At 47.9% G+C, this 17,387-nt stretch overlaps 1 protein-coding gene and 1 pseudogene across 1 annotated transcript; one reads left to right on the forward strand and one right to left on the reverse strand.

Moving 5' to 3' along the window:
* Positions 1 to 3,620: 3,620 nt before the first annotated feature.
* LOC112622569 lies at positions 3,621 to 4,022 on the reverse strand (annotated as a pseudogene).
* Positions 4,023 to 5,028: 1,006 nt separating this feature from the next.
* LHFPL5 (LHFPL tetraspan subfamily member 5) lies at positions 5,029 to 15,907 on the forward strand. The gene is made up of 3 exons (XM_025382331.1): positions 5,029 to 5,823; positions 14,771 to 15,007; positions 15,849 to 15,907. Exons 1-3 carry the CDS (start codon positions 5,412 to 5,414, stop codon positions 15,905 to 15,907), a joined length of 708 nt encoding a protein of 235 aa, XP_025238116.1. The 5' UTR covers positions 5,029 to 5,411.
* Positions 15,908 to 17,387: the final 1,480 nt, after the last annotated feature.

Here is a 17,387-nt window from a genome sequence, read left to right on the forward strand (position 1 = left end):
CCTCCCTCCCTCCCTCCCTTCCTTCCTTCCTTCCTTCCTTCCTTCCTGTCTCTCTCTCTCTCTTTCTTCTCTCTCTCTCTCTCTCTCTTTCTTTCAGACAGAGTCTTGCTCTGTCGCCCAGGCTGGAGTGCAATGGCACAATCTCGTCTTACTGCAACCTCTGCCTCCAGGGTTCAAGCCATTCTTCTGCCTCAGCCTTCTGAGTAGCTGGGATTACAGGCGCCTGCCACCATGCCTGGCTAATTTTTTGTATTTTTAGTAGAGATGGGGTTTCACTATGTTGGCCAGGCTGGTCTCGAACTCCTGATCTCATGATCCGCCTGCATCGGCCTCCCAAAGTGCTGGGATTACAGGCATGAGCTACCGCACCCAGCAATCTGCTGTTATTTTTCTCTTAAGATAAAAACCGCTGTTTAGATCCAACAGGTTCTTTTTGCAAGCCAGTGAATTTGTATTTATCTCATGGCTAAAAGTTCTGAAGTAAAAGCTACAGGGTGTGTGTGTGTGTGTGTGTGTGTGTGTGTGTGTGTGTGTATTTAAAAGGCCTTTATAATTTCCATAATTTTATGTTTAATTGGTAATTAAATCTGTTTTAATTTCCCTCTGGAACACCAGACTTTTCTCGTCACACCTTATAGTGTAAATTTTGCTATTTGACTTTCACCTGAACTGTTCCTTTAATATGCAAATTTAAGGCTATTTAGCTGTCAGCTGCCTAGGGTTGTGAAACAGGTTATCAAGAATTTGAAAGTTTTAAGGCCAGGCACGATGGCTCACACCTGTAATCCCAGCACATTGGGAGGCCGAGATGGGTGGATCACCTGAGGTCAGGAGTTTGAGACCTCCCTGGCCAACATGGCGAAACCCCGTCTCTACTAAAAATAGAAAAATTAGCTGAGTATGGTGGCAGGCACCTGTAATCCCAGCTATGGCTGAGGCAGAAGAATCGCTTGAATTTGGGAGGCAGAGGTTGCAGTGAGCGAAGATTGCGCCACTGCATTCCAGCCTAGGTGACAGAGCGAGACTCCATCTCAAAAACAAACAAAAAGAATCTGAAAGATTAAAATAGAAAAAAAAAAGGTTTTTATAAATCTATAAGATGTACTTCTATAGGCATGCCTGATATGTCTATGTATTTATGGGTGATGTGCACAATGTTTCACTACTGAAAATAAATAAAAGAGCTCTAATTGGCTTAAGAAAATAAAAGCACTTGAATCGAACACTTTATCAGGAAAAAATAAAAGACTAGTCAAATGCTGTTTCAAGTTTATGTAATGTCAGTAAAATCTTTAATAAATAAGCTAGCTTCATAATTATTATTAATGTTGGGATTATGACATTAATCCCAACATTAATAATGAGCCACCGCACGTAAGCCACCGCGCCCAGCCACTTTTCTTACTATTAAAAACAACCTGAGCCGGGCGCGGTGGCTCACACCTGTAATCCCAACACTTTGAGAGGCTGAGGTGGGCAGATCACTTAAGGTCAGGAGTTTGAGACCAGCCTGACTAACATAATGAAACCCCGTCTCTACTAAAAATACAAACAGTAGCCGGGCGTGGTGGCACATGCCTGTAATCCCAGTTACTTGGGAGGCTGAGGCAGGAGAATCGCTTGAACCTGGGAGGTGGAGGTTGCAGTGAGCCAAGACTGTGCCATTGCACTCAAGCCTGGGCATCAAGAGTGAAACTTCGTAGGCCGGGCGGGGTGGCTCAAGCCTGTAATCCCAGCACTTTGGGAGGCCGAGACGGGTGGATCACGAGGTCAGGAGATCGAGACCATCCTGGCTAACACGGTGAAACCCCGTCTCTACTAAGAAATACAAAAAACTAGCCGGGCGAGGTGGCGGGCGCCTGTAGTCCCAGCTACTCGGGAGGCTGAGGCCGGAGAATGGCGTGAACCCGGGAGGCGGAGCTTGCAGTGAGCTGAGATCCGGCCACTGCACTCTAGCCTGGGCTACAGAGCGAGACTCCGTCTCAAAAAAAAAAAAAAAAAACAAAAAACAAAAAACAAAAAAAAACAAGAGTGAAACTTCGTGTCAAACAACAACAACAACAACAAACAAACAACCACCTTACTGGCCAGGCGCAGCTGTAATCCCAGCACTTTGGGAGGCCGAGGCGGGAGGATCACTTGAGGTTGGGAGTTCAAGACCAGCCTGACAACATGGAGAAACCCCGTCTTGACTAAAAATACAAAATTAGCCGGTTGTGGCGGCTATGCCTGTAATCGGGAGGCTGAGGCAAGAGAATCACTTGAACCAGGAAGGCGGAGGTTGCGGTGAGCCAAGATCACGTCACTTCACTCCAGCCTGGGCAACAAGAGTGAAACTCCGAATCAAAGAACAAAAAACAAAACAAAACAAAAAACTAGCCGGGCGTGGTGGTGCATGCCTGTAATCCCAGCTACTTGTTAGGCTAAGACAGGAGGATTGCTTGAACCAGGGAGGTGGAGGTTGTGGTGAGCTGAGATCGTGCCATTGCACTCCAGCTTGGGCAACAAGAGTGAAACTCCGTCTCAAAAATAAATAAATAAATAAATAAAAATAAAAATAAAATAAAATTGTACATACATCATCCAGTCGTGTAAAGGAGTATGTTCAGAAGGGGGAAACTGCAAGGACTAACAGTGGTAATAACAGTAATCACCAACATTTTTGAGTACTTTCTCTTTTTTTGTTAAAGCCAGACTGGAGTGTGGTGGTGTGATCTTGGTTCACTGTAGCCTTGACCTCCTGGGCTCCAGTGATTCTCCCACCTCAACCTCCCAAGTAGCTGTGACTATAGGCGGGCACCACCATGCCTGGCTATGCCTGGCTAAGTTGTGTATTTTTTGTAGAGACGGGAGTCTTGCTATGTTGCCCAGGCTAGTCTAGAATTCCTGAGCTCAAGTGATCTGACTGCCTGGCCTCCCAAAGTGCTCGGATTAGAGACCACTAATGTGCCTTTGAGCACTTAAAAAAAAAATTATTATTATGTTTTGAGATGGAGTTTTGCTCTTGTTGCCCAGGCTGGAATGCAATGGTGTGATCTTGGCTCACTGCCACATCTGCTTCCCAGGTTCAAGCGATTCTCCTGTCTCAGCCTCCTGAGTAGCTGGGAATACAGGCGCCTGCCACTATGCCTGGCTAATTTTTGGCATTTTTAGTACGGACGGGGTTTCACAAGGTTGGTCAGACTGGTCTTAAACTCCTGACCTCAGGTGATCCGCCGGACTTGGCTTCCCAAAGTGATGAAATTACGGGCATGAGCCATCATACCCAGCCCTTTGAGCACTTTTATGTGTGCCCCGGGCTAAAGATTTTATACATGTATTTTACTTAGCCATTGTGTGATCGATACCATCATTTCCTGCATTTAATAGATGGAGAAACTGAGGCTCAGGAAGAAAGGTTAAGTCCATGGATGGTTACTTAGTAAGTAGCTCATTCAAATCCAGGCCTGTTGAACACCAAAGTCCATGTTTTTAAGACTGTCTTGTCTTTCCATAGCTCCTGACGTTGGTGTTATGATTTTATTCTTTTGTGTATACTTTCCTGAATTTTCCTAATTCTTTTTTCGTTTTTCTTCTTTTATTTTTTTCAATATTATGACTTTATTTGCTGTATTTGACGATCAGCGATTAGTTCTCATCCACATTGACTGTAGATTTTTGAAAGTGGTAACAGGTACATAGGTAACCAAAGTATAGAGCTTATTTGGTGAATCTTCATCCTCATTACATTTTCTGGACAGCCGCACACGGATTCGGTGTGGGACATTCCTTATTCCTTTGGCCCAGACAGCTTTGTTGAGCCTGGTATCAATGCGCACATCTAGAGTTCCCATCTCCTTCATGGCAAATTTCCGAATCTCTTTGAGTGCCCGAGGGGTACACTTCTTGAAGCCCACTCCATGGATACGCTTGTGAATGTTGATGGTGTATTCTCGGGTCACCACCTCGTTGATGGCAGAACGGCCCTTTTTCTTCTCACCACCCTTCTTTGCGGAAGCCATTCTGCCGGGTCCAAGTTGGAAAGGAAGCTTTTTTTTTTTTTTTTGAGATGGAGTCTTGCTCTGTCGCCCAGGCTGGAGTGCAGTAGTGCGATCTCAGCTCACTGCAAGCTCCCCCTCCCGAGTTCACACCATTCTCCTGCCTCAGCCTCCCCAGCAGCTGGGACAACAGGCGCACGCCGCCATGCCCAGCTAATTTTTTGTATTCTTCGTAGAGACGGGGTTTCAGTGAGTTAGCCAGGATGGTCTCGATCTCCTGACCTCGTGATCTGCCCACCTTTGCCTCCCAAAGTGCTGGGATTACAGTTGTGAGCCACCGCGCCCGGTGGAATTTTCCTAGTTCTTTACACTAGCCTTGTATTTACCTATAAAATCAGGAGAAATATGTATATATATAACATATAAAAACATACATATATTTAAAGGGGGAAATATGTAACAAACACATAGAAACAAGGGGAGAAAGGCATTGTATTGAACAAAACATATGTTCAGGTCTGAGAAGGCTCATAAAGAATGTTGTCTGCTATACTTTGTAGTTGCCTCTGTTATCACACAGTCTGCATATACAGGCGTTTTGTATATATATATTTATATAGACTACATATATACATATATTATATATGTAAATATTTTGGTTAGATGTCCTCTAACATAACCTTAACACATAGTATGCTTTTAGAAATCGTTGACTGAATGCTAAGGACGAAAAACCAGTGACCAGAAGGCAACCAGGAAAGGCTTTGCTGACCTCCGGGGTGGTGGGATTGGAGGTTCTGGGAAGGCGACTATGGAACCAGGGAGGGGTGGGGTGGACTGGGATGTGGACAGCGCTTTTGTGGGGGGAAAGCGTTTTTGCGGCTGGAATTGAGCGGTAGGAATGTGTCAGCCACAGCTCCACTTTCCCAGTTCTTGTCATCTCGGTTCAGGAAGGTGAACTGGGTTCCGATTCCCTGCGGCGGGGGCCTGCAGTGGGCGCTCGGTCCCTTCCCCGCCTCGGCTGCAGGCCCCGCCCCTCGCCCAGAACCCCGGGGCGCTGGCCGCGGTGCTGAAACGGCGCCCTCCGCGGATGGAGGAGGGGGCGGGGCTCTCGGGAGCCTTGAGCCGGGAAGGGAGAGGAGCAGGGCGGCGCCAGCAGGCCCGAGACCCTGGGGGGCTTGGGAGGCGGCAGGATACTGGAGACAGCCTCGGCTAGAGCGGACACAGGCACCTGGCAAGCTTCCCCTGATCAAGCCAAGGTTGTCCTTGTCCTATTAAGCCTCTTCCCCTTGCCTTGAAGGGACCTCACCTGGTGCCTTGACCTCAGCCTCCTCCCCAAACCCCTCTGGGGAGTGACCTGCTTCTAGGCCTCCATCCACAAAGCCACGGACTTGCAGCCCACAGGACCCCAGCCCAGGGCCTGCTGGCCTCACCATGGTGAAATTGCTGCCGGCCCAGGAGGCAGCCAAGATCTACCATACCAACTATGTGCGGAACTCGCGGGCCGTGGGCGTGATGTGGGGTACACTCACCATCTGCTTCTCCGTGCTGGTCATGGCCCTCTTCATCCAGCCCTACTGGATCGGCGACAGCGTCAACACACCGCAGGCAGGCTACTTCGGCCTTTTCTCCTACTGCGTGGGTAACGTGCTCTCCTCCGAGCTCATCTGCAAGGGCGGTCCCCTAGACTTCTCCTCCATCCCCTCTAGAGCCTTCAAGACTGCCATGTTCTTTGTGGCCTTGGGCATGTTCCTCATCATTGGCTCCATCATCTGCTTCAGCCTGTTCTTCATCTGCAACACGGCCACAGTCTACAAGATCTGTGCATGGATGCAGCTGGCTGCGGGTAAGCAGGGATGGTGGGAGGGCAGGCAGGGGCCCACCCCGGAGCCACAGCTGCAGCTGCACCATCCCACCCTCTGCTGGGGCTCTGGGCCTTAAATTTAACTGTTCTCCTACAGCCCAGTCCTACTCAGTGCTCTGCAGAAGATTCTGAGGAGTTGAGAATCTTAGAATGGCCGAGGCAGAAAAGACCTTAGAGATCAAGCTGTCCAACCCTCTCATCTGTAAGGGGAAGTGACTTGTCCAGGAACACACAGTTGCTGGTTCTTACTCCCAGGCCATCACATCAGTTTTTGCAGCTGTGAGAGAGAGAAAGAAGGAAGCTTCTATTGTTGGCCATGTGGGAATAGGGCTCAATGCCAGCACAAAGTAGTGACACCAGTCAAGCACATTCTAGATGCCCTCATCTCCCACCTCTGGCCTTTTGTTCTTTTTAAGAGTGCCCAGAACTCTGTCCTCATTCTCTCTCTCCCACTCCAAACTGCTCTCAGATTCTAAGGTCTCTTGCTGATTTTGGAGTGTTACTATTACGCAGGGTATGACCTTGCCTATAGAAACTTTCATCTAAAGTCCCCTCTTTCATTGTGGAGTGAAAGTCTTTTCTCCTTGATTATGGGATTTTATACTTAAGGCAGCAAATGGAGTGATACTGTGTGAGGTGGAGGAAGCTATTTAGGGTCCTGTTGTTGTTTGTTTGTTTGTTTTTTGAGACAGAGTTGGCCCAGGCTGGAGTACAGTGGCATGATCTCAGCTCACTGCAGCCTCAACCTCCTTGGACTTAAGTGATCCTCTCTCATCAGCTTCCCAAGTAGCTGGGACTCTAGGTGTGCACCACCATGTCTGGCTAATTTTTTTGTAATTTTTGTAGAGATGGGGTTTTGTCATATTGCCCAGGCAGGTCTCGAACTGCTGGCCTCAAGCGATTTGCTCGCTTCAGTCTCCCAAAGTGTTGGGATTTCAGGTGTGATCCACAGCACCTGGCCTAGGGTCCTTTAAAACAATGTGGGGGCTGGGCACAGTGGCTCACACCTATAATCCTAACACTTTGGGAGAGAGCATCACTTGAGCTCAGGAGTTTGAGACTAGACTGGGCAAGATGGCAAGACCCTGTCTCTAAAAATAATAATAATAAATAAAATGAAACAAATAAAACTGTGGGGTAGGCAGCCACTTTTGTCCTGAGGCAAGACCTCCCTGGTCCTTTTTCCTGCTCCTAGCTCAGGAAGGCTTCTTGGTCCTTGTGCCAAGTGATTTTGCTCTTCTCTGTAGCCCAGGAAGAGGGTTAAGACCTTGTGCTGCAGGCTCTGGTACCTTGGTCCCTGCCCACCTCAGGGACCACACACAAACTGTCCATGCCAGTGAGATGTCCAGGAGTAGTGCCAGGGACTGGAAACTAGAGTGAAACCATCTTGATATCATTGGTCAGAATGAGAAGTGCTGTCAAGGTCAGGAGATGGAGACCATCCTGGCTAACACGGTGAAACTCCATCTCTACTAAAAAGACAAAAAAAAAAAAAAATTAGCTGGGTGTGGTGGTGGGTGACTGTAGTCCCAGCTACTTGGGAGGCTGAGGCAGGAGAATGGTGTGAACCCAGAAGGTGGAGCCTGCAGTGAGCCGAGATCACGCCACTGCACTCCAGCCTGGACGACAGAGCGAGACTCCATGTCAAAAAAAAAAAAAAAAAGAGAAGTGCTGTAATCTTTAAGAGGGAGACAGAAACAAGCCTCTGAATCCCAGGCCACCAAACACATAGAGTCAAGACTGCAGAGTTGGAGGGGACCCCAGAGAGTTATATCCACCCTCCAACTATAGATGAGGGATCTGCTGCTGAGAGGACCAGACTTGGCCAAGGCTATAGCAGATCAGTGGGCAACTGAGGACCTGGAAGAATTAAGGCAGCAGTTCCCAAGAAACTAGATGTATTCCTAAGATGTTTTTACTGAGCCACATATTTACATAAGTATAATGATTTATGAAATATCTTTACATATATTATCTGGAGGAGCCCTAGCAAAACCCATTGAGGTGGGTATTTCTCCATTTTACAAAGAAGGCCCCTAGTGGGTAACTCGTTTTGAGCATACAAGTAGGAAGGGATTCACCTTTGATTCCAAATCTTGCACCCAGGCTACTCACATGGCTTCAGAGTTCCCCCCATGGCTTCAGAGCAAATCGCCTTGCCACCTCCCTCTTCTCTGTAGTCTCTCTGTATGATAAGGGAGAGTCTGGGGCAGGGGTGGGCAGTGGGGAGCAAGGTAGGTAGTGGCCATGTCAAGAATGATGGTGGGGGCAGGCACAGTGGCTCATGCCTGTAGTCCTAGCACTTTGGGAGGCCAAGGAGAGGGGACTGCTTGAGGCCAGAAGTTCAAGAGTTCAAGACTAGCCTGGACAACATAGTGAGACCCTATCTCTATTTTATATATACACGTATATATTTAATATATGCATACATTAAATTATATGTATTATATATACGTTTATATATTTATATATGTACATAATATATTTTATATGTATATATATAATTGACATATATATGTCAATTAAAATAATAATAAGGCCAGCTGCAGTGGCTCAGGCCTGTAATCCCAGCACTTTGGGAGGGTGAGGTGGGCAGATTGCTTGAGCTTGGGAGTTTGAGACCAGCCTGAGCAACATGGCAAAACTGTGTCTCTACAAAAAAATACAAAAATTAGCTGATTTAATATAAATATTGAGTATATATATATATTCTTTAACATGTGTATTCATTATATATATATATGAGAGAACAAAGGGGAAATGAAGATTTAGCAGTTTTATGCCAAAGAGGAGTGAAATAGACCCTAATAATGCTTGCCAGCTGTTCTTCCATATCAGGGTTATGGGATGCTGGAGACACAATCATCTCTCTCAGTCTCAAGGCTGTCTGCAAACCCCCCTTCTCCAGAAACATCCCCCAACAGGTGCCATGTGTGAGCAGGCAGTGCCAGGAGCGGGAGGGGTTGCCAGGCCATCTGAGTCAGACACTATCTGGGTCGCAGAGCTGGAGACACTGATAGCAGAGGTGGCCAGGTGCCATCTCATGCAACATTTAAGTTGGGGAAGGCAAGACTGGTGTCATGTTCCATTCTGCTGTGCTGCAGAAGGGGAAATGAGCTGAAGGGAGAGATGCAGAGTGGGTGGGTCCCACATTCAGCAGCTGGGAGATACATCCATTTATTAGTACCCTTGCCAAGAAGCCTGGGAGCAGGGAAGGGACAGGGGCAGGGGAGGATGAAGACTGATGCTTGGGTGATGTGGGGCTGCAGCTTTACAAGACTAATTGGGCTTCTGGGTGCCAGGTGTAGGCTGGGAGTGGTCCCAGCCCCTAGAAACACAGGTAGGCCAAACTGCTTGTCTTCTCTGAGTCTTGGTAACCTCATGTCTTAGTCAGTTTTACTTAGTTCTATTTAGTCAGGCCTGCCATAACAAATTACCACAGACCAGGGGGCTTAAACAACAGAAATTCATTTCTCACACTTCTGGAGGCTGGAGGTCTGAGATATGGGTGCCAGCATGGCATTAGCACAAGATATCTGGTGAAGGCCTCTTCTAGGCTGCAGACTGCTGACTTCTTGATGTCCTCACATGGTGATAAGAGGGTGACAGGGCTCTCTGAGGTTCCTTTTATTTATTTATTTGCAATGATGATTATTATTATTGAGTCAGCTTCTCAAAAATTGTTATTTTTACCCAGGCTGGACTGCGGTGGCATGAACACGGCTCATTGCAGCCTTGACCTCCCAGGCTCAAGTGATCCTCCCTCCTCAGCCTCCCAAGTAGCTGGGACTACAGGTGCATGCCACCACGCCCAGCTAATTTTTGTAGAGATGAGGTTTCACCATGTTGCTCAGGCTGGTCTGGAACTCCTGAGCTCAGGCAATCAACCTGCCTCAGCCTCCCAAAGTGCTGGTATTACAGGCGTGAGCCACCACACCTGGCCTTATTATTATTTTTAATTGACATGATAATTGTACATATTTATGGGTTACAGTGTGATATTTTGTTACATGTATACAAGTTGGGCTTGAAATCCAGGCAGCCTGGTGTAATGTTTCCTAGCTTTTCCTACTGAGAAAATTAAGGTAATTAGCATATCCATCACCTCAAACATTTAAAACATTTCTTTGAGTTGGGATAATTTCAAATTTGCTGTTCCAGCTATTTGAAAATATACGATAGATTGTTGTTGGTTATAGTCACCCTACAGTGCTAAAGAACACTACAGCTTATTCCTCCTGTCTAGCTATACTTTTGTATCCATTAACCAACCTTTAGCTGCTCCCCCTCCCCTCTGGGGTCCCTTTTATAAGGGTTCCAATCCCATTCATGAGGGCCCTACCCTCATGACCTAATTGCCTCCCAAAGGTCCCACCTCCTAACACCACCACGCTGGAGGTTAGGATTTCAATACAGGAATTCTGGGGGGAACAAACATTCCACTGTACCCCATCTGTAGAACATAGCAGCAGGACCCGCTTCACTGGGGTTCTGTGAAGATGGGATAATAGAATGCATGTAAAACACCTTGCACATGGTAGGTGCTCAGTACCTGTGAAAAACACAAACAACGACTTTATCAGTGAGCATGAGAAGTGATGCCATAGTAACAGACCACTCCCAAATCTTGGTGGCTTAGAACAAAGGTTTATGTATTTCTTGCTTATGGTCCATGCCAACTGGGGATCGGTGGGGACTCTGCTCTCGCTGCTCTCTCCTGGGACCATCGCTAGGGGCATGAGTCACCATCAGCTGTCCTCACATCGGAGGGAAGGGAGCTCTGGGAGGTCTCCCACTGCAGCTAAGTGCCATGGCCCGGAAATACACACATCTCTGCTCACATGTCATTGGCCAGAGGAAGGCAGATGGCCTCACTTAACCTCAAGAAAGCGGGGCAAGGAAGTACAACCTTGCCTTGCATCTGGAATATTCATGAGCAGCTCTAATGGCATCCATGTCACTGAGGCAGCTTCTGTCTGACTCCAATGTCAATAATAATAGCAGTGACTAACATTAATTGGCCACTTACCTTGTACAAGACATCGTAGTAAGTGTTTTCTGTAAATGATCACACTTAATCCTCACAGTGCGGCTATGAGTCAGGTACGTTAGAGACAACAGGACGGTAGTCAGAGAGAGGAAGTAACTGGGCCTGAGAACACTGTGCCGGCTTCTACTTAGAACCTTGAAATGCCACAACTGGGGCTGACACCCACTGTCCCCAGAACCATGGGTGGACGGGTGGAATGCTCACAGGGGACTGTGGCACCCACACCTGTTTCCAGGTCAGAGGCCCTGGGCTTTTTAACGGAGCCCCCACAGGAAGATGGTGCAGGAGGGGAGGGGCCAAGGGAGGAAGTGATGGAGAGAATGCAAAGCCTGGAACGGCAGCTCCTTCCCACCTTCACCTCTGCCCTTGAAGCCAGGGGCCCTGCCAGGCACTGGAGGGCTGGACTCACACCAAGTCGGGGAAGGGCTGGCTACATAGGTTTCACCACCGAGCTGTGGATGGCTCCCTCTCCTCCACTGTGGGTATCTTCCTGAAAACTTAGTTTATCGCTGAACATGTAGGAAGTCTGAAATGTCACCACTAATTACATTCAGCTCCTGGGAGAGGCGTCATGTTCTGGGGGTGGAGGGAATAAACTTTGAAGTCAGGAAAGTCAGGAATGGAGAATTCAGGCCTTGGTCCTATCATAGCTGGATGACTGGATGGCTGGTAAGTCACCTGGTTTCTCTGAGCCCTCAGTTTTATTATTATTTATTTATTTATTTATTTATTTATTTATTTGAGACAGAGTCTCGCTCTGTCACCCAGGCTGGAGTGCAGTGGATTGTTATCTCGGTTCACTGCAAGCTCCGCCTCCCGAGTTCACGCCATTCTCCTGCCTCAGCCTCCAGAGTAGCTGGGAGTACAGGCTAATGTTTTTGTATTTTTTAGTAGAGATGGGGTTTCACTGTGTTAGCCAGGATGGTCTCAATCTTCTGACCTCATGATCTGCCCACCTCAGCCTCCCAAAGTGCTGGGATTACAGATGTGAGCCACCGCGCCTGGCCAAGCCCTCAGTTTTCTAATCTGTAAAATGAGGATATTAATAGCTGGCCCACTTCACAGAACAGTGGTCACAGTCAAGATGGTACATGAAGTATTTTGTGATCTATAAAGAACTATCTAAATAAGCTTCTCCTAAAAAAAAAAAATTGGAGGAAGCATGATACATTTAGGTGGGGAGGTGGGATCCTGATATTTCCATTTACTGTGCATTTGTTTGATCTCCTGACCTTTTTTGCAGAACAAGCTGGGTACAGGGAAGGTAACTTTGGGCCTGAAGAGGTGCTTCTCTGAGGGGCTTCTGGGTAGGGTACAACCTTGGGACTAGAGAGCCTCCAGACCTGTGGGAAAGCGGCACAGATAAGGGGAGCACCCCCTGCCCGTGGGGCAGCTGTGCCTGGGGCTGCCCCAGTTGCATCCTGGATTATGTCACCTGTCTGTGCTTCACCCCAGCGAAGCTAAATTGAGGGAGTGGTTTGATGGAAAGGGATGGAAGAAGTCGGGGGAAAGTGGGGGCAACAGAATTTTTAGCTGTAAATACTAAGTCAAGGAAGGCACAGAGTGGGATAATAACTCTCACAGTCAACTCTTATGGAGGGCCAAGTCTGTGCCAGGCACTGTTCTACACTCTTTTCCAGTATTAACTCATTTGAACCTTGCTGTAACCACAACAGGAAGGTTGGGGTTATTATTATCTCCGTTTTATAGATGAGGAACTGAGGCAAAGAAAGCTTAAGTATGGCTGGGCACGGTGGCTCATGCCTGTAATCCCAGCACTTTGGGAGGCCGAGGTGGGTGGATCACTTGAACCCAGGAGTTCAAGACCAGCCTGGCCAACGTGGTGAAACCCTGTCTCTACTAAAAATACAAAAATTAGCTGGGCGCAGTGGTACATGCCTGTAATCCCAGCTACTCGGGAGGGTGAGGCAGGGGGATCACTTGGATCCGGGAGGCGAAGTTTGCAGTGAGCTGAGATCGCGCCACTGCACTCCAGTCTAGGCGACAGAGACAGACTCTGTCTCAAAGAAAAAAAAAAAAAAGAAAGCTTAAGTCACTTGCTCTGAGTCACATAGCTAGGTAGTACAGAGCTGGGCTTGAAATCCAAGCAGCCTAGTCTAGTGTTTATCAGCTTTTCCTACTGAGAAAATCACCTGGAAGAGTGTTTTTGAAAACAGAGATTATTGAACCCAACCATGACCTAGGAACTAGCTTTTTACCTTATTTTTTTGTGCATAGGTTATAGGTGAAGGAACCAACATTAAAGATTCCACGGGATGTTTTTTTTTTTTTTTGAAATGTAGTTTCACTCTTATTGCCCAGGCTGGAGTGCAATGGCACAATCTCGACTCACTGCAACCTCTGCCTCCTGGGTTCAAGCGATTCTCCTCCTTCAGCCTCCCAAGCAGCTAGCATTACAGGCACGTGCCACCACACCTGGCTAATTTTTGTATTTTTAGTAGAGACGGGGTTTCTCCATGTTGGTCAGGCTGGTCTCAAACTCCCAACCTCAGGTGATCCACCCGCCTCAGTCTCCCAAAGTGCTGGGATTACAGGCATGAGCCACTGCACTCAGCCTCCAAGGGATTCTTAAATTTAGGGACGTGTAGCAACTGGACTGTGCTGTACTGGGTAAGAGTGAGGAGGAAACCTGTTTGCTTGAATGGAAGGCTTTTGAAGGAAGCAGCTAGGGACAGTCTGGAAAACTTTCCTGTATTCATCAAATTTAAGATACCTGAGTTGTAGGACACAGTGTTATTCTATGTACTATAAAAACAAAAAATACTGATAATCCAGCCACGGCTTGACACTTTCTTTTTCTTTTTCTTTTTCTTTTTGAGATGGAGTTTTGTTCTTGTTGCCCAGGTTGGAGTGCAATGGCGTGATCTCGGCTCACCACAACCTCTGCCTCCAGGGTTTAAGTGAGTCTTCTGCCTCAGCCTCCCCAGTAGCTGGGATCACAGGCATGTGCTACCTCACCCAGCTAATTTTGTATTTTTAGTTGAGACAGGGTTTCTCCATGTTGGTCAGGCTGGTCTCAAACTCCCAACCTCAGGTGATCTGCCCGCTTCGACCTCCTAAAGTGCTGGGATTACAGGTGTGAGCCTCCGCGCCCAGCCTAGACACTTTCTTTTTTTCTTTTTTTTTTTTGAGACGGAGTTTTGCTCTTGTTGCCCAGGCTGAAGTGCAATGGCGCGACCTCAGCTCACTGCAACCTCCACCTCCCGGGTTCAAGCAATTCTCCTGCCTCAGCCTCCTGAGTAGCTGGGATTACAGGCATGCACTACCACGGTGGGCTAATTTTGTATTTTTAGTAGAGACGGGGTTTCTCCATGTTGGTCAGGCTGGTCTCAAACTCCCGACCTCGGGTGATCCACCCGCCTCAGCCTCCCAAAGTGCTGGGATTACAGGCGTGAACCAGTGTGCCTGGCCGACACTTTCTTATTACACTTATTTCACAGATGTTGTAAGTATGAAGAAATGTGCATCTCAGCAGTGATGAGTTCTTTGGGCTGGGACCAGATACTGGAGGGCTTTGAAGCTAGGGCAGGTGGTACGTTGTTGAGTTCAAGGTGAGGAGAATGGCTGAGGGCCTGGGAGGACCACCTGGTGCGGTGGCAGAGCCTGCCTGGGCTGAGGAGTTCACCTCTCTGCCTCTGCCCCAACCGCTGGGTCTCAGGGGCCAGTTGCTTTAACTCTCAGAGCCTCAGTTTTCTCACCTGCGTTCTGCAAGAAGGATGGTAGAAGCTACCTCTCATGCCTCCTGAGGCTGTTAACAGAAGGAGAAGGGAGGTGACAATATAACAGCAGTGCAAAGTGGGAGGTAGTGGACTGGGCACACTCAGCCTGATGCCATCTGCACCCCTCCTTCTCCCTCAGCCACAGGTCTAATGATTGGCTGCCTGGTCTACCCTGACGGCTGGGACTCAAGTGAGGTACGGCGCATGTGTGGGGAGCAGACGGGCAAGTACACGCTGGGTCACTGCACCATCCGCTGGGCCTTCATGCTGGCCATCCTCAGCATTGGCGATGCCCTCATCCTCTCCTTCCTGGCCTTCGTGTTGGGCTACCGGCAGGACAAGCTCCTCCCTGACGACTACAAGGCAGATGGAACTGGTAATCCCCCAACTCCACAATGGTGTCTCCTGTCTGGAGACCCTGGGATGTGGGTAGGGGTTTGTCTTAGCCAGTTCTCTAAGGCTTGGTCCCTGGCCAAGGGATGGGGACAATCAGACACAGCCCATGTCCTCCCTGAAATCAAAGGCCAGTGGAGGGTTGCAAGCTAGCAGGTGATAAGGTGATCTGTGATAAAGGAATGTCCCCCTCACCCCTCTACACTCTCAGAGGCTATAGGGGAGAGAGCTGCAATCCAGCCTTGGGGGCTAAGTGTGGTCTCCCCTAGAAGGAGGCACTGAGGTTGGGTCTCGAAGTAATATTCCTGGGACCTTGCTCGGTGGAGAGGGGAACAACAGGGGGATGAGTTGCTGGGGAGGAAGTAGGAAGGCAGGGACCTTTAGAACAGATCAATGAGGGTGCAGAAGTGACAGCTCCTGGAGTGCAGCTGGTGGGAGCCCAAGATCCCTGGAGGAACAGCAGCCTTGGGATTCTCGTAATGTTCGTCCTGTTTCAATTCCCTCACATCCAAATCCTACCTGTCAGTCATAAAAGTTAGCTGTAGCTGATCCTCGAGGCCCAAGCAGACCCTCCAGGAAGCCCTCCCTGACTGCTTCCCATTACCTCCCTTCTTCCTAGGGTGCTTTTCACTTTTGTTTCTTATTGGGCTCTTCCCCTGCCCATTTTGAGAGGCTAACTTTTTCAGAGCATTAATTTCTTCCCTGAGTCAAGGGCAAGGACTGTCTTGCACCCCTGTGGATCCCCAAATGCCTGGTCTCAGCAGGTGGCCATCACTGGGGACCTGTTACATCTCAGGGACCTCTCCAGTCTCTTTTCCCCATAGCTGTCTTCACATTAGCCCTTGGACTAGAAGAAGCAGCCAAACTCCTCTGTCCACTATAACCAAGGACTCTTCCCACATGAGGAACTTGAAGCCCAAAAGGGAGAGTCACTCAGAAGTTCCCAGAAAGGCAGTGGCAAAGAAGAGCCCAGAACTCAGGTCCCCTCTGGCCAAGACTGGGGCCCACTTCTCCATAAAGAAGTGATAGGAAACATTTCATCCTTCTTTGGGAGTGGGACAAGGATAACCCACCTGTTATGTGGTTAAAGATGTAAACAGGCCAAGTGTGGTGGCTCATGCCTGTAATCCTAGCACTTTGGGAGGCCAAGGTGGGCAGATCATGAGGTCAAGAGATCAAGACCATCCTGGCCAACATGGTGAAACCCCATCTCTGCTAAAAATACAAAAAATAGCTGAGTGTGGTGGCTTGCAGCTGTAGTCCCAGCTACTCGGGAGGCTGAGGCAGGAGAATCTCTTGAACCTGGGAGGCAGAGGTTGAAGTGAGCTGAGATCATGCCACTGCACTCCAGCCTGGATGACAGAGCGAGACTCTGTCTCAAAAAAACGAAAAAGAAAACAAATTACTAGAAAGAGCTGGGCCAAGGAGGAGAGAAGAGGGAGATTTCTTCCCATCACAGTAGGGTAGATTCCTATAGTTCCTGGGCCAGGGAAACACCTAGGGCCTGGATCCCTTGCGGATTCTATAAAGGGAAGAAAAAAATGAAATAGTAGGCTGGGTGCAGAGGCCTACGCCTGTAACCCCAGCATTTTCGGGGGGCCAAGGTGGGCAGATCACTTGAGGTCAGGAGTTGGAGACCAGCCTGGCCAACATGGCGCAACCCCATCTCTACTAAAAATACAAAAATTAGCTAGGTGTGGTGGTGTACACCTGTAATCCCAGCTACTTGGGAGGCTGAGGCAGGAGAATGGCGTGAACCCAGGAGGTGGAGCTTGCAGTGAGCCGAGATTGTGCCACTGCACTCCAGCCTGGGCGACAGAGCAAGACTCCGTCTCCAAAAAAAAAAAAAAGAAAAAAAAGAAATAAACCCAAACATTTATGGCCAATTGATTTTCAACAAGGATGTCAAGACTATTTAATAGGGGAAAGAATAGTCTTTCCAACAAATGATGCTGGAACAATCAGATATCTATATATGAAAGAATGAAATTGAACCCCTACCTCACACCATATACAAAAATTAAAGACCTAAATGCAAGATATAAAACTATAAAAATCTTAAAAGAAAATATAGTTGTAAATCTTTGTGAACTTGGATTAGGCAATAGCTTCTTAGATATGACACCTAATGCACAAACAACCAAAGAAAAAAATAGATAAATTGGCTTTCATCAAATTTAATTTTTTTTTGTTTAAAAAGACACCATTAAGAAAGTAAAAGGACAACCTACAGAACGGAAGAAAATATTTGCAAATTATAATTGGATAAGATCTAGAATCCAGAATATATTAAGAACTCCTACAACTCAATAATAAAAAGACTACCCAATGCTTAAAATGGGCAAGGGATGCCGGGCACGGTG

This window comes from Theropithecus gelada, chromosome 4 (genome assembly GCF_003255815.1).
Source record: "Theropithecus gelada isolate Dixy chromosome 4, Tgel_1.0, whole genome shotgun sequence".
In the NCBI taxonomy this organism is placed as follows: domain Eukaryota; kingdom Metazoa; phylum Chordata; class Mammalia; order Primates; family Cercopithecidae; genus Theropithecus; species Theropithecus gelada.

Bases quoted from the DNA above. Each gene is read 5' to 3' on its own strand.
- LHFPL5 (XM_025382331.1), top strand. From the start codon at position 5,412: ATGGTGAAATTGCTGCCGGCCCAGGAGGCAGCCAAGATCTACCATACC. The intron at 5,824-14,770 runs GTAAGCAGGGAT...CTTCTCCCTCAG, and splicing joins ATGGATGCAGCTGGCTGCGG to CCACAGGTCTAATGATTGGC. The intron at 15,008-15,848 runs GTAATCCCCCAA...TTTTCCCCATAG, and splicing joins CTACAAGGCAGATGGAACTG to CTGTCTTCACATTAGCCCTT.